This window comes from Rattus rattus, chromosome 3 (genome assembly GCF_011064425.1).
Source record: "Rattus rattus isolate New Zealand chromosome 3, Rrattus_CSIRO_v1, whole genome shotgun sequence".
Lineage (NCBI taxonomy): Eukaryota > Metazoa > Chordata > Mammalia > Rodentia > Muridae > Rattus > Rattus rattus.
In genome coordinates, this window is record NC_046156.1 from 61,458,187 (window position 1) to 61,483,147 (window position 24,961).

The 24,961-nt window shown below is 41.9% G+C and overlaps 1 protein-coding gene across 3 annotated transcripts in view; it reads left to right on the forward strand.

Annotated features, from left to right (window-relative positions):
• The first annotated feature begins 8,711 nt into the window (after window positions 1–8,711).
• Window positions 8,712–24,961, forward strand: part of Rprd2 (regulation of nuclear pre-mRNA domain containing 2) — a 48,201-nt gene continuing 31,951 nt past the window's right edge. For all 3 annotated transcript variants that reach the window (XM_032897721.1, XM_032897722.1, XM_032897723.1), the window contains exon 1: window positions 8,712–9,466. In XM_032897721.1, coding sequence (XP_032753612.1) covers window positions 9,262–9,466 — 205 coding nt within the window. In that variant the 5' untranslated portion in view covers window positions 8,712–9,261. The remainder of the gene's footprint in view (window positions 9,467–24,961) is intronic.

The window sequence follows — 24,961 nt, forward strand, 5'->3', positions numbered from 1 at the left end:
CACAGATCTGTATATCTAGCACTTGGATCACAAGTGGAAAAAACAGGATTTGAAGGTAACTCAAGGTTCATGATAAGCTCTTCCTACAGAAGAAGACTTAGTCGTCCCCCCCCCCCTTGGTAGATGTAGCTATGTTCCTAACCCTATCAAGTCCTTTCCAAAAGATAGGTGGGCTCAGAACGCAGCTCTGTAAAATACTTACAGAATGTAGAGTCGGGTTTAACATCTAGCACCACACAAACATGCGGTACATACCTATAATCTTAACACTGGACGTACCGACAGGAGGGTCAGGACTTCAGGATGATCCTTGACCTAGGTGGTTCAAGTCTGACCTATGATGCATGAGTACCCTGCTTCATCTACAGACTGGGTTCCAGGATAGCTAGGACTATACACACAAACCCTACCTTGAAAAAAGAGAGCCCTATGTCAAAAGGGGCAGGAGGGAAAAGCCAGATGTGACACACACCTTTAATTCTGGGACTTGGAAAGCAGAATTAGGTAGATCTCCAAGTTCAAGACCAGCCTAGTCTACATAGAGGTCCAGGCCAGCCAAGACTACAAAATGAGACCCTGTTTCAAAATAAATGAAAAGAACTTGATATGGTAGCATGCCTTTAATGCCAGCACTCAGGAGGGAGAAGTAGGTGGACTTTTTTGAGTTCAAAGCTATTCAGAGCTATAGAGTGAGACCTGATCTTTAAAAAAAGGGGGGGAAGGGGGGGTTGCTGGAGAGTTGGCTCAGAGTACTGCCTGACTCTTCCAGAGGTCCTGACTTCAATCACCAGCAACCACGTGGTGGATCATAACAATCTATAATGAGATCTGGTGCCCTCTTCTGGCATGTAGGTGTACATGCAGATAGAACACTCATTAAATATTTTTTAAAACTTCTCATCAGAAACTGACTATATGATGGTCCCTATGGTGGAGTATAGAACTGCCTGTACCTATCCTACCACTTCATGTTGTCTACTGAGGCTATAACGAAAATGGCCCCAAAGCCCTATAGAGCACCAACAACATGGCTACAGGGAAGGACCTATAAAGTAAATACGGAAAAAACAAGGCCTCAGAAAAACTAATACAGTCTCTCTTGTATATGTTTGTTGTTTACTGGTCTAGAAGTCAAGATCTTCCTGTATCTGCCTCCTGATTGCTGGGAATACAGCCATACACCATCAGGTCCAACATGGGATGTATTTAAATGAAACCTATTGCTTTGTACAATGAATGTATTCTAAAATAGTAAAGATCAGGAAGAGTTGGCTTAGTGACTAAGCACTTGCTCTTGCAGAGAACATGGGTTCAATTCCTAGCACACGTGATAGCTCACAACCATATTTAACTCCAGTTCCAGGGAATCGAATGCTCTCTTCTGACCTCCATGGGCACTGTATGTTGATAAGTGCACATATACACAGGCAAACACATGTATAGGAAATAATAAATACATAAATAATAAAATATATAATAAAATGAATAAATAAAAATACAAACTAAAGTTGTAAAGATTAGTAATTGTGAAGAGCTATGAGAATTCATGTCATAATACATTTTTTGTCCAAACAATGTTCTGGAGTGAACCTTAGCCACACAAGATAGTACACATCTGTAATCTTAGCAGTTAGATGAAGCAAGATCATGAGTTTGAGTCCAACCTGGGCCACATAGAGCCCTTGTATTTTGTTTTGTTTTGTTTTTTTTTTGGTTCTTTTTTTCGGAGCTGGGGACCGAACCCAGGGCCTTGCGCTTCCTAGGCAAGCGCTGAACCACTGAGCTAAATCCCCAACCCCTTGTTTTGTTTTTAAAAGAAAAAAAAATGGCCTACTGCCATTCAATTCCAGGACACACATGATAGAAGGAGAGTATGCTGATGTAATGTTATAAAAATATCTCTTACATTCTAAGAGATGAACTTTTGCTAGAGCTCACAGCCCGAGTTAATAATACACCTTGAAGTCACTTAAAACTGATAACCTACCGTGCACTCCAACTGCTTAGCCTACCTTTAAGAAAAAGTTGTAGCCATCAACTTTATTTGCCTTGGGTTTCTCATGTAATCAGCTTTTACATCCTAAGCCAATATATAGCTGTAAACTTATATTAGACACTTTTCAATGCTCACGACCCATAGAGCTTGTGTATAGTTTGCTGAAAGTGCAAAGATAGAGATTGAAAGCAATCTCCTTTTACCCTTTAAAAATAAATCTATTACAAAACTAAAAAAAAAAAAAAAAAAGAAAGCAATCTCCCAAAATGAGTACCCACCATAAATGTTGGAATGCCACATTTAGATACTGGATGATAAAAATACATATAATGTTCTCTGGGTCATTTGTGGTCTTCCCAGTCTGAAAGACTGTCTTGTAAAACTGTTCAAGGTTTCTGTTAAGTGTCCTATATGCTTTCCCATGTGATGATTTCCGGGCTGTTCGATAGGCAGCACAGCCCTTTTGTTGGGACAGACTAGGAACACATTTGAGAGACAGCCTTCAGGCGGGAACCGATTCAGACACAACAGACAGAGGATGGAACAGAGGGAACATGAAGCAAAGAATCCAAATCTGGACTCACTCTTGGTTAAATGACCCCAAGGAGATCTGATTCTTACTGCAAAACCAACATATTATCGGTAACTTGGAGTAAATCACTAATGTGTTTAATCCACACAGAACAACTGCAAGGTGACCTCTGACCTCCACAAGTGCACCAGGGCATGCATCTACCCCTCACCCACACACAAGCACCTTTTTTTTTTTTTTTTTTTTTTTTTTTGGAGACAGGGTTTCTCTATAGCTCTGGCTGTCCTGGACCAGGCTGGCCTTGAGCTCAGAGATCCACCTGCTTCTGCCTCTAAGTGTTGGGACTAAAGGTGTGTGCCAGCACTACTTGGCTTATAATTTTTTCAAAAATCCTAAAGTCCAACCTTTGGCTGATACTGCTGTGTCTGTAGGGAACGATCAGGGATGAGATTTGGACCTCAAGGCTCATGCATGCTTGCAACTACTTCAACAGGTGTATCCCCACACTTCTCTTCATTCTGAGGAAGTGTCTTAAGTTGCTCATGCTGGCTTTGAACTCACTCTGTAGTCCAGGCAGAACTTGAGTTTATGATTATTGATATTTCTGATGATCATAAAAATATACAAATAATTTTACTTGAAAGAGAATAGAAAAATTGTGGTTTATAGTTCAGTATTAAAACATTAAAGAATGCTCAATGCTCTGGATTTGGATCTGAAAACCTAGAGCTACTGAAAAAAAAAACCAACTATAGTAAGGGAAGCAAACATCTTGTATAGAAGTTTTTGAAATATGTTAACTGAAAAAAAAAAAAAGCTTAGACTCCAGGGAACTATAAGAAAAAGGCCATTTATTATTGAAAAGTTAGGTTATGGTTTGGAAGAAAGCTTGTATTTAACTTGGTAGGTTACAAGAAATAACACTTTTTAGTTTTATTTGTGTGTGTATTCATGTTCGGGTTCAGGCAATTTTTTTTTTCTTTTTTCAGAGCTGGGGACCGAACCCAGGGCCTTGCGCTTGCTAGGCAAGCGCTCTACCACTGAGCTAAATCCCCAACCCCGCAATTTTTTTTTAAGATTTATTTATATATAAGCACAGTGTAGCTGTTTTCAGACACACCAGAAGAGGGCATCAGATCCCATTACAGATGGTTGTGAGCCACCATGTGGTTGCTCGAAATTGAACTCAGGACCTCTGGAAGAGCAGTCAGTGCTCTTAACCACTGAGCCATCTCTCCAGTCCCGGGTAAGCTGTTATAACCACTTAGCTGGTTTTTTGTTTGTTTTGTTTGTTTGTTTGTTTTGGTTTTTTTCGGAGCTGGGGACCAAACCCAGGGCCTTGCGCTTGCTAGGCAAGCACTCTACCACTGAGCTAAATCCCCAACCCTGTCAGGTGGTTCTGTAGATGAGCTGGCTAAAGCACCTTGTAAAGATAAGATACACTCAGAAGGCAAGGGGATTAATGCTAAAGAACCTAGAGGGTCTGAGGTTTGATAGAGGGAAAGAGTAGATTCAAAACTGGGAAACTAGGTGTGGTGTGTGCCTATAAACCAAGTACTAGGGAGTCGGTGAGGCTCAGAAGACACTCAAGGTTGTCCAGGACTAAGAAGCTTGAGGCCAGCCTAGGCTTCATGAGACCTTGTTTCAAAAAATAAAATAAAAGCTAGGATACTGACCTTAAATAAATCTTTTTTTTTTTATGTTCCCCAAAAAGCTTTTATTAAACAACGCCAACAAGGGCTTGTTGTTTATAAAACAACACCAAGGAGGCCAGAAGTGTAGCTCACTGGTGGACTAATTATTCAGCACATATGAAGCCATGGGTCTACTCCAGAGCTGCCTTAAATAGATCTTAATGTAGCTAATAAATCAAATCTTTAGAAAAGGATGGGAGAGGAGGCGAAGGGAAATGGGTTTTAAGATCGAAGTGAGCTTTCCTTTAATTCTAGCACTCTGGAGGCAGAGGCAGGCACATCTCTGAATTCTAGGCCAGCTTGATGTATAAATTAAGTCCAAGACAAGCAAGACTCATAGAGAAGCCCTGTCTCAAAAAAAACATACTTTAATTCCAGCCCTTGAGAGACAGAGGTGGTCTACACACAGTTCTAGTACAGCAGGACTACAAAGTGAGACCCTATTACAAAATAAAACAGATTTAAATGGGCTTGGGGTATAGATTAGGAAAGGGTGTGGCTTGACCCCAAGAACACAAGGGATAAAACAAGTCTGGGGCAGGAAAGGAGAGATGAGAGATAGCTTAACCATTAAGAATGCTGGTTGCTGGACTGGAGAGATGGCTCAGCAGTTAGGAGCACTGACTGCTCTTCCAGAGGTCCTGAGTTCAAATCCCAGCAACCACATGGTGGCTCACAACCATCTGTAATGAGATCTGATGCCCTCTTCTGGTGTGCCTGAAGACAGCTATAGTACTCATATAAATAAAACAAGTAAATCTTTAAAAAAAAAAAATGCTGGCTGCCCTTCCTGACACTAGCGTATACACCAGGCAACTCACAACTTCCAGGGACTCTGTTTCCTCCTCCCCCTCTCCCTCCACAACTTTAAAATTCTCTTTTTAAATAGGTTTATATGCATGTCATCAAGCCTTCACCTGTTAAACACTTCTCTAAGCACTCGACATGCTTCTAATTATTAGGACAAATTGGAAGAGTTTTGAAAAGATTCCTGGAGGTTGGAGAGGTGGCTCAGTGGTTAAGAGCACTAGCTGCTCTTCCAGAGGTCCTGAGTTCAAATCCTAGCAACCACATGGTGACTCATGAACATCTATCTATAAAGTAATCTGATGCCTACTTCTAGTGTGTCACTCCTACATTAAAAAAAAAAAAAAAAGGGGTTGGAGATTTAGCTCAGGGGTAGAGGGCTTGCCTAGAAAGCGCAAGGCCCTGGGTTCGGTCCCCAGCTCGAAAAAAAAAAAAAAGAAAAAGAAAAGAAAAAAAAAAAAAAAAAAAAACAAAACAAAACCAAAAAACCTGAAGTTGCATCTGCCTGTGAAAACACTATTTCAATAGTATGATTTTATTTTCTGCTTTTTTGAGATAAGGTTTCTCGGTGTTAACAACAGCTCTAGCTGTTTTGGAACTCACTATGTAGACTAGGCTGGGCTCAAACTCACAAAGATCTGCCTGCCTCTGCCTTCTGAGTACTGAAATTAAAGGCATATACCACCATGTCTGGCCAAGCAGTCTTCTAATTAAATATCCTGTGTGAGAGCATGTGTAACAAAGCTGTGAATATAACGTGAACTATGGATGGCGCAGTGTGCAGAATGTCCTTCCCACGAGGTGACCTTCTAGAAAGAATTGCATACGCTACGATAAGTGAATGCACTTGAAAGTCAGGACATGAAGGGGATGCCCTGGCACGTCCACATTATCTCCCTGGGAAAGGCAAAAGCCTGGGAGGAATATTCTTGGCTCTTTTCACAGGAGGTAAGACATAACACCAGGTGTATTCCCTTGCTGTCCTTGTATTCATGTAGGCTAACTGTAAACATCACCTCATGCTGCTTTTATAGCAAAAAACGGGAAGTGCTTTGTTTACACTACTCTTGAGCTACACAGCCTTGCTCTGAAACCATTACACTAACACAAAAATGGAATGTTTAAGACCATAAATGGCCGTGGCGAAGCATTCAGGAGGCAGAGGTTAGTGTATCTCTTTGAAGCGAGCCAGGTGGAACTACAAAATGAGACTACTTTTTAAAAAAGCAAATGACAAAAAAGACAAACCAGGTGTGGAAGTTAGCGTCTGCAAACCCAGACCCCAGCTAGTGTTGGGTAGAGATAGGAGGATTGCTGGAGCTTGCTGGCCACAGACAAAACAGTAAGGAATAAAACAGACAGAGCAAGACCTGAGAAGTCCTCTCCTCAGCCAGAAGTAATGAACAGACAGACAGACACGCATACTCCAGCAATGCTCCTGATTAAAAGGGTTTGCTTAAAGATGGTTGGAATTTACAGGCTAGTGCTCAACCACATAAAAATGGAATCACATGTTAAAGGCCCATGTGACCAAGTGAAACTTGTTTATTTTGATCTCCCAAGAAACCAGGAAAGAGGTAATAGTCATCTCGGAGCAGGCCAGTTTCAGCTGGCATGATAAGGAACTCCAGCTTTTAACCTTTGGAACGAAAATAACTTGAAAACAATCTGCTTTTAGTTGTTTCTTCTTTCCTCAGCCCTTTTCTATCTGTAATGCCAAACTTCCGTAAAAGGAGAAGTTGCCTGATTCTAGGATCATTAAGGTCTTTAAAACTCTTGTAAATTTTTTCTTTTTAAGAAAGCCAAAGTTGATCTTCCAGTCCAGTGTTTGACATACCATTGTAGGCTCTCCTACAATATAGCCTCTAACTAAAGTACCTGTCTCGAACCCCTGGCAACAGGATTATTCACCTTTATTCCAAGGTTAGGAAAACACCTAAATCTGCATGTGGTGTGTCCAGGCAGACTGCTAGGAGTTCCTGCTGTGAGACCCAAAGTCCTTGTGAGATTGTCTAAGACAAAGAAGCAGGTCAGCAGGGCCTATGGTGGCTCCATGTGTGTCAAGTGTGACCGTGACAGGATCAAGCAGGCTTTCCTTATTGAGGAGCAGAAAGTCATTGTGTAAGTGTTGAAAGCACAAGCACAGAGTCAGAAAGCAAAATAAATATGCAACTTTTTTCAGAAATAAAAATCAAAGCTTGGATGAAAGAAAGAGAGCCCAAAGTCAGGCGGGCATGGTGGCAGGCTTTTAATCTCAGCACTTAGGACCGAGGCAGGTAGACAGGATCTCAAGCTGGACACCAGACTCTACAGAGCAAGTTTCAAGACATCCAGGGCCACACAGAGAAACCTTACCTCAAAAGAAACAAAAAAGAAACAATGGCTTTCAATTCCCTACATGAGCCCTCTTTGCTTCTGACCTCTTCTGCCTCTTGTCTTAGTGGCTTTCTCACTATCTTCTAGTCACACTGGCTTCTTTGTTCTTCCTCTAAAATGTTAACAGTCCTGGTTTAGGAAATCAGCACTTGTTCTTTTGCCAGCTCTTCTCCCCTACCCATTTGTGCTTGGTTGCTTTTTCCTCAAGTATCTCTTGTTAAAAACTGGTCACATCATTGTTATTCATATCCCCAGTCCTTCTCCCTTAATCTTATTTCACAGTTCTTTAGGACTCCTTACTCCTTGACACACACTTGTGGTTTGGTCCTGATACCAAATCAAGTTGGAGGAATTTTTGTCTGCTTTGCCATCATTTCCCTAATCCTAAAACAGTTCTTGGCACAGAGACGTTAATTCTAAATGATGAAACAGGGTTCTTGCCTCAAAAATCTCTCTTCTGTTGAGTTGGCCTAATTAAAATGAAATTGCTGTGTTCAGTAAGAATACACGAACATCCAAATTTCCCCAAAAGATTCACACAGGCAGATGAGATGTAATGGTTAAACTGAGGCTATGCTAATAAATCCAATACTCAAGACTCTTGTAAACTATAACGCATTACGAAATTGTGATGTTACAACTGAGCAAAGAAGCCACATCTTCTCAATTACTCTTTCCTCGCTCCTATAAGTTTTAAACTCTTAGAGAAATTTTCGTTTTTCTTATTCCCTCTTTCTAGAATGCAGACGGTCGGCTGGCTGTGAATGGTGTCATCGAAGTCGGATGTATAGCAGGAGTCTAGGAGTGCGTAGAGAACGGCTACTGGATCTGACGCATGCGCACCTTCTACCATGCCGCAAGATGGGTGCCAGCCATTTTGTCGCGCGTAGGTCCCCGATTGCGGGTGGTAGGGAATGCAGCTGTCAGAGACAGTGGCCCCAGAAGGATGGGCATTTCTCTGCCTAGTGTGAGCTAACGGCCCCAAGTGAGTAACCCCACCATGAAGCCAAAAGTAGGGCCAAGCACCAAACGCGGGCTATTAACGTCGTAGGTTCGCCAGCTCCTTCATCCTGCCTTCCCAGGTTTTCCTCCCAACCCGCTACGCGAACAACTAACGCGCAGGCGCGCAAATAAACGCAGCGCCGCCTCCGCGTTTGGGGCCGGAGGACTCTTGCGCGCGCTTCTCCGACCCCTCCCTTGATTGGTCAGATTGCAGCGCCAACCCGCCTCTCCCAGCGCTCGGAAGCGGAGGGGCGGGGCTTCCGTGCGCGTGCGCATTGCTTTTGCTGGTCCATTGCTGCTATTGCGTTGCAAAAAAAAAAAAAAAAAAAATTCTGACTAGGTAGCTTTGGGCCTTTTCTGTGGTAGAGAATCTAAAGGAAAAGCTTTCTGCAACCGAAGGGACAGCCGGGTAGTATTACGGTATTACGTTTTCGGTACTAAGGCCTCCCTGGCTCACCGGAGTTTGGGCAACGGGATGAGGGAAGGGCCTTGAGAGTTGAGAGGACCGTAGAGGATAAAACCATTAGTTTTCGGCGCTGGGCATTTTGAAAGGCGTCGCAGGTCCTGTTTTCTACGTAGTTCTCTCCCGGCTACTGGTTTAAACACCACCCCCGAACCATACTGACAAACCTTCGCAACTCGCAGCCCCTCCTTGCAGCGTGTGGGAGCCGCCAGCGTGCCCAGCAGCTACCCTTCCTACCTCCAGAAGAGCCTAGCGCGTGCACCATCCCCACCCCCTGGCCTCCCTCCCCTCCTGCTGCTTTCACGCACTCGCAGTGATTGTTTTGCCCGCTCCCGCCGCCGCCGCCGCCGCCGCCGCCAGAGGACCAGCGGCGCTTGTGCAAACCGGGAAGATGGCGGCCGGCGGCGGCGGAGGCAGCAGTAAGGCCTCCTCCTCGTCGGCCTCGTCCGCAGGGGCCCTGGAGTCCTCGTTGGATCGAAAATTCCAGTCGGTGACCAACACCATGGAATCCATTCAAGGCTTGTCGTCCTGGTGTATAGAAAACAAGAAACACCACAGTACAATCGTCTACCATTGGATGAAGTGGCTCCGGAGATGTGAGTGTGGGGGCGATTGGGAAGGGGGAGGCTGGGGAAATGGAGGAAATGCGGCCCAAAACACTCTGGGGTTTGCCCACGGAGCCGCTGCATTCAGTTGGGGTTCACATTAAAGATCCGACACGAGTGTTCCCAAGCCCAGACTCCAACCTAGGCACGGTTGCTCTGATCTGCAGGGGGCTCATTGCTTGGAATTTTTCAGCTTCACATTTGGCGTGACCTTGGGCCGTTGGGCCTAGACCCATAGAGATTTACGTGTTTCCTTTCCGAGCCCTGTGAGGTGTGTTGTTGATTATCCTGAACCTTCACGGAAATTGTCGCGTCCGTTTATTTCTTATAGGCCTTGACGTGTTAATGATCTCTGGGTTTCCTGTTGGTTAGTCAAGCTATGGTTTAAGCTGTCCACTTCCCTGGAATATGTTGGACCATTCAGTGTTTTCCGCCGACGTGAAACTTGTGATATGTATAGAAAGGGGCCTTCTTTTGATTACTGTGGGTGAAACTTGGCATGTGTTTTAAGGAGGATTTCCCTGGATGAATGTGAAGCAGTATGAGCTCTACAGAGCTGTGAGGCGACCACCTGTTTTCCTTTTACCTGTGTTTGTAACAGTAAAATACAGACTAGGGATACGGACGATACAACTCCGAGACTGTAATCATCATTAGTACTGGAGCATAAAATATATCCGGCCACTTTTTAATCGCCTGAAGTATATTTTACAGAATTGAGTTTGTTTGCATAGGCAATCAAAATGGGAAATGTGGATTTTAAAATATTATTTGTTTTAGCGTATAACCCACCTCCCAAGTTGTACTTTTTTGCCTTCAACCTGTGGGGTTCGCCCCGCACTACTTTAATATAGAAAAGAGGTCTTCTAAAAATATGATTGTTAAACTGGGCGTGGTGGCTCATGTGATTCCAGAGGCTGAGGCAGGAGGATTACTGCAAGTTTGAGGCCAGCTTGTTCTACACAGTAAATTTCAAGCAGTCATAAAGCGAACTCATACATATTTATTTGAGTTTTAGTTTGCATCTTATCTATATGGCCTCTTGCCAGTGGCACTCATTTACCAGTTTCTTATCCCACATTGTTTTTGCTTCTATAATATTTTTGAGTTTACTTGTTAGTGAACAAGTGGGTAAAACTTCAAAATTATAGGGTCCAAATTTGAAATCTTTTGTATTTAAAGTTATTGATGGGACAGTTGTTCTGTGGTTCTTTGAAATACAGTGCTGAGAAGGATATTTGAGAGAAAAGACGGGATTAGCTAGTCCTTTTTTACTGTTGTCAGATCTTTTTGTTTACTTCTTGCCAAGAGATTATACTAGAATCTGCAATATCTGTCACCTCCGAAGACTCACATATATGTATCTGCCACATGCCAGGCATTTCTGTATAACTTATAATATATTTCATAGTCCACTGAATTACACAGGAGGAAACTAGGGCTCAGAAATGTCAGGTGGCTAAAGGTTACTCAGTAAAATGATGTAGGTTGGATTGGACTCTTATCATTAACTTTATGGAACAGTGTTTGGTGTAATGGGTGCATCAGTAATGGGTGCACAGCGATGCTAGTGTGTGGAAGAGGACATTTCCCACCCTGTTTTAAATCATTTTACCGAGTTATGGAGCATTTTCCATTGCTAACTGTTGGTCTCTAGTGCTTTAACCCTATGTTACATATTTTCAAGAATAAGTTGGTCCCTAGCTCTGTGTGTAGGATCACAAGTGAAAATTATACTTTTTTCTAGTCAAGAATAATGAGAAATGCAAGGACCAGAATTTTTCCTGTCTCTGTTGTTTTGTGCCTGAGTTTATTTCCTTTGTTGGTTCTAAGAGTAGGAGGGCAGTATTTTATTTGAAAAGTGGATTCTACATAATTTAAATGAAATGACAAGCATTTGGCTTTTTAAAATCTGTCAGTTTCAAAGAGGGGTGGAACTTAAACTTTCTAAAATGGCTAAGAATAATTTGCGGACATTTATATTTACAGGTGGTAAATAAAGCCAGACTGGTGAAGGCTAGGACACAAATGGTTGATGTGTTAGGCCAGTGTTTTCACCTAATTTTTAGACCTTCACAGAGTTGCTAAGTTTGCTTAGGCAAAATTGTGAGGTGGCTCTCAAGCATTCCCAGTGTTTCTGTCCACTTCCCTGACGCGACTCTTGCTTCTCCCTTTTCTTATGACAACAGGTATATAGTCATGTAGCCCTCAGTTAGATTTAAGGAACTGCACTCGATCTATCAAGAGATGTTTTATTTCTGTCATTTGGTGGTACATCTGATTCTGTGCAAACACCACCATTGAGCTTACACCTTAATTCACCAGAAGGGTTTTTATTGAATCCTTAATCTTATGGTGTATAATAATAGTAACAGGCTTTTAATTCATTGTAAAGAATTAAACATTTAAACATTGTAAAGAAAACATTTAATGAGCAAGTGTGCTTCCTGAAGATGTATTCCATAGGCAGGCTCCATTGATTTCGTCTAGGCATGTCTCTAACAGTCATTGTCTTCTGAGCATCTGGGTCACCCTGACTAGTTTGGTATGTAGTATGTAGCCCACATTGGCATCTTCCATCCAGCCTCCCTGTTGCTGGGTTTGTAGCTATTCACCAACATACTTGGCAGCCATCTTTCCATGGTATGAAAGGATCATGTGTCATGCCTCTACCTTTTTTTTTTTGGAGGCAGGTCCTCTTTGTGTAGTCCTGTCTGGCCTAAGACTTACAGAGCCATCTGCCTCTGTCTCCTGAGTGCTGGAATTAAAAGACTTGCTCCACCATGCCTGACAGGCAATAGCTTTTTTTTTTTTTTTTTAGTATATTAAATTACTGAAGTCACTTGTTATATCTTTATTGCCTATCTGTCTCAAATGTCAGGGTTGTGTCTTGTTTGTTTCTCTATCCCAAACCACTTGATATAGTAACTGTTTGCCAAAATAATGTTGCAAAAAGACTAATAAAATCGTTGTTCTTGGCTTGGTGGCACATGTCTACAGTTGTAGCACTTGGGATTAACCTGGGCTTAAACCCCTAACGCAAAAAGCTTGAACAATTTTTTTAAAAGATTTTTTTATTTTATGTATGTATATGAGTGCACTGTAGCTGTCTTCAGACACACAAAAGAGGGCATCGGATCCCATTACAGATGGTCGTTAGCCACCATGTGGTTGCTGGGATTTGAACTCATGACCAATGCAAGAGCAGTCAGTGCTCTTAACCACTGAGCCATCTCTCTAGCCCCGAACAATTTTTTTAATTGTTTTTTATGAAAATATTTATAATTTAGTGAAATTGTAGGGATTGCTTGTCTGCTGGTTCAAGATATGGCTTTACAGGGAGTTGATGTGTAATTTAACCAGGTTATCATTTTTATACTTCATTTTTCTCTCCCAAATTTATTGTAAAACAAGAGTCAATATAGGAAGGTAGAAAAACCAAGGCTTTAGGTTTAGAGTTAGGCTGAGATCTTTCCCATTGCTTCATCCTGGGGGATGCACTATGCATAGTACTTAAACCGTGGCTTTTATCACTTATGTATAGGGAACATTATACTCTCATAGAATTTGTGGCCCTGGTTTAAGGAGATTATACATGGATCTTAGTGTAGAGTTACCTACAGAAATGTTAATTGTTTACTACTGAGACCCTATACATTCAGCAGTTACAGCAAAGCTTTGCTTGGAGTATAGGGGCAGGGTCACTAGTCATCAGGAGAGAACTGGATCAACTTCTCAGTGAATTAGGAGGTAGTCTGAACAACCAGTGGGACATCCCGATACCTCTATTACATATATGTCTGTCTGGGGATATATGGGTTGGATCCCCTGGAACTGGAATTTGAATGTGTGGTTGTGGGTGCTGGGAACTGAACTCAAGTCCTCTGGAAGAGCTGTATGCACTCTTAGCCACTGAGTCATCTCTCTAGACCCTGTTCTATCTTATTTCTAACCATTGAGTGGTTTGATATGTTTTGTTTTTTTTTTTCTTCTTTTTTCCCTTTTCTTTTTTTCGGAGCTGGGGACCGAACCCAGGGCCTTGCGCTTGTTAGGCAAGCGCTCTACCACTGAGCTAAATCCCAGGTTTGATATGTTTTAGGAAGCACAGTGAGAATTAGTTAAATGAGCTCCCACAGGAAAAGTAGAAGCCTAATTAAGTCTGTAAGCCACAAAATTTCTTAAGGCTCCATTTAGCTATTAAAAAACATTCTTTTGCATGTATTTGTTTTAGAGAAGGAAATAACACCCATGCCACAGGGCATGTGTGCTCAGAGGACAGTCTCTGGGAGTCCGTTCTCTTCCCCCATCTGACAGGTTCCAGGGATGGATCTCATGTGGTCAGACTTGATAGCCGACTGACTCCCTTCCAACCTGAGCAATCAATCACCCTGGCCATTTCCTCAACTATTTTTAGTTAAATTTACAAAAAATAGGCAACCAGCTGTGGTGGTGCTTCTCTAATTTTTTTGTTTCTAGATTGATATACAATTGTACATACATGTGTTCTTACTGTATACTTGTATAGTTATATTGTATATAATGTTCAAACCAAGATAAATGTTATTTCCTCAAACATTTCTTTGTGGAGAACGTTGAAGTTTTAATTTTTATTTTATATATATGAGTGTGTGTGTGTGTGTGTGTGTGTGTGTGTGTATACATGTGTACACACTACTTGAAGGCCTAGCACCTGCAGAGCCAGAAAAGTATTGGATCCCCTAGAACTGGATACACAGATGGTTGTGAGCTGCCTTGTGAGTAGTGCGATCATATTTTGTTGTTGTTTGCTTGCTTCTTTAACTGTGTATCCCAAACTAGACTGGAACCACAGTATTATCTTTGAGCTACGCAGTGATTTCTTAGTTTAAACTTTAGGTTCCAAAGTGGATTCCACAAAAGAACCCAGGGCTCTCTTTAGCTTTGAGGTTTGAGAGGTTTTTTTGCTTTTTTTTTATTCCCCCATCATGATAAAAATAATTATTTGATGTTTTGAAAATCATAGTTTTTGTTTTATTTATTATATATAAGTACACTGTAGCTGTCCTCAGACACCAGAAGAGGGCATCAGATCTCATTACAGATGGCTGTGAGCCATCATGTGGTTGCTGGGAATTGAACTCAGGACCTCTGGAAGAGCAGTCAGTGCTCTTAACCACTGAGCCATCTCTCCAGCCTCCACTATTTCTATTTTTAATTGACAGGTAATTGTACAAACTCATGGATATAGTGTAATATTTCAATGTGTTTATAGAGTAGGTAATGAGTATATAACGTAGCTGCTTTTGTGATGTCTCAGACTTCATTATTTTGCATTTGGAATATTGAAAATCCTTTCCAAGAGTCTGGAAAGATGGCTCCGCAGTTATGAGCACTTGTTGCTTTATCATGAGAACCAAGTTTGGGTTGCAGAAACTATATTGGATATCTCACAAACACCTGCATCTCAGCTCCGAGGGGTCCGTTGTTCTGTTCTGGCCGGTAGGCACCAGTACACTCATGAGCATGTACATTCACAGGCACAGATATGCAAACAATAAAAAGGAATCTTTAAAAAAGATCAGAAAAACTTGTGTTAGCTGTTTTGAAGTATAGTTAGTTGTTGCTGAGCATAGTTACCTTACTGTGCTAGAGAGAGATTTATTCCTCCCCTTAGCTGTACTTCTGTGCCTGTCAGCAATCAACAAATCCTCAGAACACCTACTGTGCCAGGGAATGTCTGGCCACGAAGTATAGCGGGCAAAGTGGGTAAAGCATTTTTCTGGCAGACAGCTTACTGTAGTGAGGTAAGACAGACAACAGATAAAATGAATACATAGTTTAATAAATCTGTTATACTGTGGTAAATGTTATAAAGCAGAAAGGGGGAATACGGTGTTAGGAGATTTGGACTATCAGGTTAGTGGTATGGAAATAACATCTGAGTGAGAAGGCAAGTCAGAAGTGTTCATAACAGTCAGAGAGGTGGCCAGCTGGAAAAGGTGCTTGCCACATCTGACCACCTGAGTTCTGTCCCTAGCACCCACAGGGTAAGAGGAGAGAACTCCTATGGGCTGTCCACATACATCCCATAGCACACACATTCTTATAAAATAAATATAAAAAGTTAAAAGCCAAAAGAACAGAAAAACACTAAGTTCCTGAGCTAGAGTGAGCCAATGTGAGAGCATTTGTGGCTGGAAAGCAGTTAGGATGGGCCTTCATTAGCAGACAGTTCAGAGTTTATGATGGGATAGAGGGTAAAGGGATAATACATCAAGGACTGCTTTATTACAAAGAGATTTATTGTATAAACTGAGTATCTGTATATGAGGATGTCTTAGTGTGTGCATGTGCCTGTGCATGAATGTGCCCATGGAGGCCAGGACAGTATCCTATCTGTCAGAGCTAGAGTGTCAGACTGAGCTGCCTGATGCTGGGATCCCATGGGTGCTGGGATCTGAACTCAGGCACTTTTAACCACTGCTGAGCCATCCCTCCCAGTCACTCCTCATCAAGGGTCTTAATAGGGACTTGAAGACTTTGGATTTTGCTGTTTGTTTTTCTAGAATAGTCTCAGACTTATGTTGTAGCTGAGCATGACTTTGAATTTCTGATCCTCTTGCATCCAGGTCCTGAGTGCTAAGATTGCAATCGTATACTACTGTGTTTAATTTATGCAGTGCTGAGGATTGAACCCTGGGCCTTGTGAATTCTAGGCAAGCCATCTACAAATTGAGCCATATCTTTAGCTTAGGACTTTTATACTTAGAGCTGTTGAGCAGAGGAGGATCATCTGATTTATGATAGCGTGTGTGCGTGTGTGTGTGTGTGTGTGTGTGTTTGTGTGCATGTTTGTATGTGTGCGTGTGATTGATTGAACCAAGGGCTCAATACATGGCTGATGTTCATTTGTTTTTTAAGACAGAGTTTTACATAGCTCTTTCCAACCTTAATGATCTTGAACTGACCTTTCTGCCTCCCAGGTGCTAGGATTACTGCTGTGTGACTGTGATAGAATGTAGGATATCGTGAATGCTACACAAGCATTCTACAAACTGGAGCTGGAGAGATGGGTAGTACTTGTTGCTCTTGCAGAGGCCATGGCTTCGGTTCCCAGCACTCACATGGCAGCTCACAACCATCAATAATAATTTCAGTTCCAGGGGATCCAGCAACCTCTTCTGCATATACATGTACATATACATATACATATATGTATGTGTGTATATGTATATATAAAATACAAACATAGAATAAATAAATATAATAAACTCAGCTATACCACTCGCCCCTGATTTAAGGTGTAAAAGGTTATTCTGAATGCTGCAGAAACAAGAACACTACTAGTTAGATGACTAGTGTAATCTGTATACAATGTTAGTGGCTTGGATTAACCTTGTGTTTCCCAGGTAGATCTAACCATAGCTTCATGTTAATTAATATTGTATTGTTATATACATAGCCCAGTCTGGCCTTGAACTCACTATGTAACCTAGGCTAGCCTCGAACTTACAGCAGTCTTCTGGTCTCAGCTTTCTGGATACAGAATGTGAGTCATGATACCTGGCCAACAGGATTTACGTACTACTTTTATTGGTATATATTCATTATAAGGAATGATGAATTTCACAAAAACCTTTCCATACAAGGATATAGTTTGGGATGGATTTGATGTGGGGCTAGAAGAATAGTCTGAAATATCTTTGAGTTTTGCCTCAGTGACTACCAAGAGATAGTGGTTACTGGTGAAGATTGCAAATGGAACAGGTTTTGAAAAGTATATTAGAAATTTAGTTTTGAATATGTTAAGTTTTGGGATGTTTGCTTTTTAAGATACCTTGAGATACAATTTATGACTGTAAAATTCACCATTTTAAGTCGTTTTAGTGTATTCCCAGTAATATTTAAGTCACCATATTACCTGGGAGTTGAGACATGAGGACTGTGAATTTGCAGCCAGCCAGGGATACATACCAACAACAAAAAACATGCTTAATATATTCTAGACATAATAATTAAGTTCATGCTTAGACAGGGACTGGCTATGACTCGGTGGAGTACTGATACTGAGATCCAGTAAAGGTGCTTCATGTTTTTGAAACATTCCCAAGAAACATGGAATAATATCTGTATCTCCATGAACTTAACACACTGAAACAAACAAACAAACAAACAAAAGGTGATACAGGCATTCAAAGGGAAGACAGGGAGGGATGGCTCAGCAGTGTTCAAGAGCGCTTACTGCTCTTCTAGGGGACCTGAGTTCAGGTCCCAGCACCCATGGGATCCCAGCATCAGGCAGCTCAGTCTGACACTCTAGCTCTGACAGATAGGATACTGTCCTGGCCTCCATGGGCACATTCATGCACAGGCACATGCACACACTAAGACATCCTCATATACAGATACTCAGTTTATACAATAAATCTCTTTGTAATAAAGCAGTCCTTGATGTATTATCCCTTTACCCTCTATCCCATCATAAACTCTGAACTGTCTGCTAATGAAGGCCCATCCTAACTGCTTTCCAGCCACAAATGCTCTCACATTGGCTCACTCTAGCTCAGGAACTTAGTGTTTTTCTGTTCTTTTGGCTTTTAACTTTTTGTATTTATTTATTAGGGTACCATGGAATGTTCTTTGTTTCTGATGTCTTTATTTCTGCAGCAACCAGAATAATCTTTTACAAACTTAAATCGGGAGCAAGTGATATAGCTCAGTTTGTTAGATTTATTTTAGTCTATGTGTGTGAGTTTTTTACCTGCGTGTATATATGTGTGTGTGCCACATGTGTGCCTGGTGCTTGCAGAAGTCAGAAGAGGTTGTTGGATAGCCTGGAAATGGAGTTATTATTGATGGCTGTGAGCTACCATGTGAGTGCTGGGAACCAAACCCATGTAACACTAACTTTATGACTAACCTGTGTAGTAGCTTCTACTCCGTGAATCCATTAGAGGTCCACCTGCCTCTGCCTCCCTAGAGTCAGGATTAAAGGTGTGTACACCTTGCATGGTGTACTGATTTATGTTTGGTGATGTTGCTTCCTGCCATTTGCAAATTAATATCCAGATTACTTTTCCTCTTAGGCTTTTGTCAACCAAGTGATTATTATTTAACAGTAGTACTTCTCAAAGTTCAGCAGGGAGATTTGAAATCATTGTAAAAATTTGACTGGGGTTGGACGCTTAGTGGTAAGGAGTATGGCTACTCTTCAAGAGGACCCAAGTTTGGTTCTCAGCACTCACATGGTGGCTCATAGCTATCTGTAATTCCAGTTCCAGGAGATCTAGAGCACACATCTGGTACCCATGAACTCCCACAAGCACACACACAAATTAAAAAAAAAAAGTCTAAAAACAAAAAATGTTTAATGGTGATTGCTGAGTGCAAGAAGTGAGGTTTAATTTGTAGAAGGGCCTCAAAGATTGTAGTACAAACAACCCAAGAATTATTTAAAAAAAAAAAAAAAAAGCAGACTGATTTTGTCATCTATTGTCAGAAAAGAAAAATAGGCAGTGTTTTGTGGTGTTACAGATTCCAGCACCCCCACAGAGTTTAGAGAACAGGCAAAACTCATCTTGAACAGAAAGAGGTAGAAACTAGCTACTCCCCTCAGAAAGGCAGCTATTTCTCTGTGCTTTGAAACATTAAAGCTTTCAGGATAAGATAAAGATTTTTTAAACTGCCTCACTTTTCTAAGGCGTTCTCTTTGTAGCCCAGAGTTGGCCTTGAACACAGATTCTCCAGCCTCAACCTCCTAAGTGCTAGGATTATAGCTGTGCACCTCCCTGGGTTGAGAAGTAGAGGCTTTTGCTTTGTTTGAAACAGGGTCTCTCTGTGCTAGTTTAAAACTCAGAGGATCCATCGCTTCTGCCTCCCATGTGCTGGGATTGCAGGTTATCAAGGCTAGTGACAGAGATTTTAGTGAAATACACTAAATGATAGCATGGCTTTACATTTCACTGCTAGTTTGATTATGGTGTGTCTCCCCCTAATCTTTATTTCTCCTTCTATTTTACTCCTGTGACTTAGTTCACTTTCTAGTTTTTTTGGTACTCATTAGATAAAAATTACTCTTAGGTAAAAGTTGTATTTCGGGACTGGAGAGATGGCTCAGCGGTTAAGAGCACTGACTGCTCTTCCAGAGGTCTTGAGTTCAAATTCCAGCAACCACATGGTGGCTCAATCTTCAAAAAAAAAAAAAAAAAAAAAAAAGTTGTATTGCCCAGGCATAGGTATACGCCTTAATCCTAGAGTTCAGAGTTCCAGCACAGGCAAGGCCACACAGAGAAACTGTCTCAAAAAACAAAGCCAAACAAACAAAAAGTTAGTGTTTAAAAGAAAAAGAAATCTTTTTTTTTGTCATTGTTTTCTGACATTTTTGTCTGTTTTCTGAGACAAGTTCTTATGTAGCCCAAACTGTCTTCAACTCACTGTAGCTGAGTGCCTATGCCACTACACACAATATAATTTACCATGTATTAGTTTGTTTATTTGTTTGAGACAAGGTCTCACTGTAGCCTCACCTGGCCTGGAAATCACTGTGTAGGCCGGGCTGACCTCAACTCAGAGATCCATTGCCTTTGTCTTGAGAGAACTGGAATTAAAGGCCTGTGCTACCATGCCTGGCATAATTTACATTTTAAATTTTATTGTTTATTTAGTGGTATTGAGAGTCCAATCTAGAATCTTGTCATGCCAAGCAAGTATTCTACCACTGAGCCATATACCCCAACCTTTCCCTTTTGAAAATAAGTTTGTTTACTTAAAAACAATTTTCAAAATTTTATGTGTATAAGTGATTTGCCTGCATGTATATATGTGTCCCACATCTGTCCCAGAAGCCTGCAGAGGTCAGGAGAAGGTGCCAGTCTCCCTGGAACTGGAGTTATGGATGGTTGTGAGCCACTACGTGGGTGCTAGGAGCAGAATCTGGATCCTAGGCAAGGACAAGTGTCCTTAATTTCAAAGCTGTTCAGCCTGTAAAACTTTCTTTTATTCACCTGATATAATTGTCATCTTGGAGGCTTATAACCCGGTCTGCTAACCTAGGCCTAGTACTGAAAGCTTCTAGCCTCTGTACAATCTTATCTAGGCCTAGAATGCTTTCAAGCCTTTGGAAATTACTGCTGAATAAACTCACCCCTTCCTAGTTCTTTCTGATCTCTGGCTGGCAGATTCAACTCAGCTGTTCTGCCTCAAACTCCTCTCCAGCCTGACTCCATCTAGCTTCTCTTTCTCTCGGCCTCTTCTGCTCTGTTGGCTCAGACTAACCTGGCAGTCTCTAGTCCTCTCCCCCTGTCCATTCTCTGGCTCACTCCGTCTGCACCTGTGTCTAGCTTGTTTTCCCTTCAGCTGCTCTCTGAAAAACTCTCCCAGTAAAACTGCCTTCCTCTCCTGCATTGCCCCTCAAGAAGCTTCCCTTTCCCTCTTTTCTCGTGAGACTTAGGCTGTCCTGTCAAATCTGTCAAATCTTTCTCTGATCCATCACTTTGTCTGCCACTCAATTAGTCATCACTTTCAGAGATGGATGCTTCCTTCTACAAACTAACTTTACCATCACTGTTTGAGATTAAAGGTATGTAATACGGGCTGAGTCTCACAACTAGAAAGTTTTTTTTTCAGTAAATGTTGTAAAAATATAAAAATAATATAAGTATGGTTGTATTTTACCTCACTGGGTCCAGCACCGCTGTGCCCCAAGATATCTGCTAGTTATCTTGGCAGAATCACATCCCAACTTCTCGGCGGCCCAGTGTCTCTTGCGGCCACACACTTTCCGTCACATAAAAGAACACACAACACAATAACCTTTGACCCAATTGGTAAGATATAATTGCCCATTTAAACGTACAAAGCCCGGTACCATCCATCCCTTGAGAACATTAATAACAACCTGTAAATACACAGAACGAGATCTTAACGTCACCTGCCATATTGTCCTGCCACGGCCTCTCTCTCCCTCTCTCCTGTCTCTACCTTTCTGTCCTAGTCTCCTCCTCTTCCTTCAAACTTCTCTCCCACCCATCCTTCCTTCTCATCCAATGACAGGCCTCCTTCTATCTTGTGCCTGCCTCACCTGTGACATCATCCTACAAGTAAATAACATGATCTTGAAGTTCTCAGTATGATCAGATATTGTGCAACACCAGCCCCTTAACACACACACTTACTCACTCTCTCTCTCTCTCTCTCTCTCTCTCTCTCTCTCTCTCTTTTCCTTTCTGACAACTGTCTTAGAGTTTTCATTGCTGAGAAGACACGGTAACCAAGACAACTCTTATAAAGGACAAAAACATTATTGCGGCTGGCTTACAGGTTCAGATGTCCAGTCCATTATCATTGTGCCAAATGGAAGGAAGTGTGGCAGAGTGCAGGCAGACATGGTGCTGGAGAAGGAGCCACAAATTCTGCATCTTGACCCAAAGAAAGTCAGGAGAAGACTGTCTTCCAGGTAGCCAAGAGGAAGCCCACCCCCACAGTGACACACTTCCTCCAACAAAGCCACACCTCCTCGTAGTGCCACTCCCTGACCACATCACTGCCACCGCTGCTTTCCCTCCAGACTCCTCCCATGCCCCTCTCCAAATTCTTGGTCTCTGATTGTTGTAGTGTGTCTGTGCATGTGCACATGTATGTACTACTGACTCCAGTTGGCATTGCTCCTATGTACATGTCTAGGACATTTGAAACTAGACATCCCATTTGGGAACTCATACATGGAGAAAACTAAGTTTTCTTGTCTTGGTAGCCATTGACCCCGTTTCTCTTCATCTAGGGGTGGAACCATCTGGAATTTTTGCTGCCCAACCTGGCATATCAGCTGTGCTGTCGTCATGCTGGTTTTGTTTATGCAAGCATTTGACTATCTGAGATTTTATTGGCTCATTTTCCCTGTCATACCTAGGACACTATCAATAGATGTCTTATGCCTCTGGCTCTTAAAATCTTTCTACTCCCTCTTAAAGGAATTGTGTTGTAGATGAATTAGTTGGGTGACCCACAGTTCCTTATGTTGCTGAAAGACGCTTTATTGATGAAATTTAAGAACTACACTTAATCAGACTGGGCTGCACAGGATGTCTACATTTATTTATTTGTGTGTGTGTGTGTGTGTGTGTGTGTGTGTGTGTGTGTGTGCCTGTCAGCACTTGTGCTATGGCATGTATGTGGAGGTAAGAGGACAACTTGCAGAAGCTTATTCTCTCCCTCCACTGTGTGGGGTCCAGGAAATCTGGAACTCCTCTCACCAGGCTTGGTGGCACCTGTTGAGCAAACACAAGGCCTAGCAACATGTGGGCAAGCTACTGTTTGTATGTTTGATTTTGAGACTAGGAACTATGTATGTAGCCCATGTTGGTCAAAAACTATTAGCATTTCCTCTGCTTTAGATACTTTAGTGCTGGAATTACTGATGTGCTCAACTAAGTTCTGTGTGTGCACGTTCATATTTATGGGTACACTGGGTAGCCTTCATCCAGAGAGCATCCTTGGTAGTCCTGGCAAACTGACAACCTATTTTTTTTTTCTTTTTAGATTTATTTTAATTTATTTGTTTGAGTTCTTTGCCTCTGTCTATATTAGTGCCCTGTGTGCATGGTGCCCACAGAGGTCAGATAGCATCAGAACTCTTGACCGGAGTTGTGAACCACTGCGTATGTGCTGACAGTCTAACACAAGTCCTCTGCAAGAGCAACACATGCTCTCAATTACTAAGGATACTCCCCTCAACCCCTTATAAAGGACAGGACCTCACTGGCAGCTGCTTGACCAGTAGGCGGAGTTACCTTGCAGTAAGCACTAAATAGGCAACTTCCCATTGCAGGACTTTCAACTGAATTAGCTCCCAAGTGTAGTTTTTCTTTTAATGTGTAAAATCTTTGTTTGTCAATTTATTTTACCAAAGACCATAAAATGCTACCATTGGCTTAATTACTACTGTTTTATAAACTGCTAGAATTAGAAGCAAGGTATCTCAGAGTAAAAAATAAATCTTCAAACTATTTAAGTTGAGCTATTTGAAACTTGGCCTTGACATCTTTGCCTTCCATATTGCAAATGTCACCTTTATAGTTCCCGAGTGTGCTGTCCTTTTCTGCACTGGACTTCAGTGTCTTCCTCTTCTTTCACCCCTTCTGAGTAAATAGTCCTTTCAGAAGCATTTGTTTAATCAGCACTTCAAAATTTCTAAACTTCAGGTGGAGGCAGAGGAATTCAGTGTCATTTCTGGCTTCATAGTAAGTTTGAGGGCAGCCTACGCTACAAGAACCTGTTTCCAAAAAGAGAAAAGAAAAAGAGTGAACTTTTCACTTTTCTCTTGGCTAACTTAGGAAAGATTGCCCTAATCCTGTGTACAGTAAATGCAGGGGCTCTTCTGTTCCTCCTTTTCTCTCCTGAATAGGTGGCATGGAGACGTGGTGTGTGTATTAAAAGCCCCAGCACTAGGCTGGGCAGGCTCTGAGCTGTTCTAACCCTCTCTGCTGCCTGGCCTGCTTCTCAGCCATGTGTTCCGTTACCTGCCATCTTGGTCTTGCCCTGGCCTCCTCCTTCATCTGTGTCCTCCTCATCTGTGTCACCCTGGCCATCTCAGGGTGAATCTATTTCTTTGGTTCTCACCAGAGATAACAGAGGCAAAGAGATCAGGAGATCAGGAGGCGAAGGCTATACTTGATTACATAATTTAAGACCAGCCTGGGCTACATAGACTCTGTCTCAAATATGAGGAGCAAAGTACTGTGTTCTGTTATTTAAAAGAGCACCGCACATGGCAGTATCTGACAGTGATGTTAGTTACTAAAAATAAGAGTGAGTTCAAGGCCAGCCTGAACTTCATAGGGACACAAGTAAAATGAAAGAAATGTCAGAAGGCTCGTACATAATCTGACCAAGAAAGTTGGCATTAAAAGAGAGGGAGAAATAATCTAGAAGGATTTAGGAAGTAGAACTTGGCAAGCTTGACAAGGTGGATGTTGTGGGTGAAGGTAGAGAAAAATTCAGAAGATGTGTTCTTTGCATCTTTGCAGGGAATGAGTGACAAGAGCTGGGTAGCAGGGAATTAGCTGCATGTATAGCACTCGAGCACACTGTCATGCGCTAGATGCTGAAGTTAGAGTTTTACATGTTTTGAGTCACGTAATCTTGACAACAGCTAGGAACTGTTATTGCTAACCTATCATATCCATGAGGAGAGCAAGAGCAGTGTTGGGAAGAGTCACGCAGCTGAACAAGACAGGCTGCTGGTCTTTGATATAAGAGACATGGGCTTTGGTTTTGGTCTTTTCTTTTCTTTTCTTTTCTTTTCTTTTTTTCGGAGCTGGGGACCGAACCCAGGGCCTTGCGCTTGCTAGGCAAGCACTCTACCACTGAGCTAAATCCCCAACCCCGCTTTGGTTTTTTTTTAATAGTTTTTTTTAAAGGTTTATTTTCAAATGATTTATTATTTAATTTTATGTTATGAGTGTTTTGCCTGTGTGTATATCTGTACACTGCATGTGTGCCTAGTGTCCA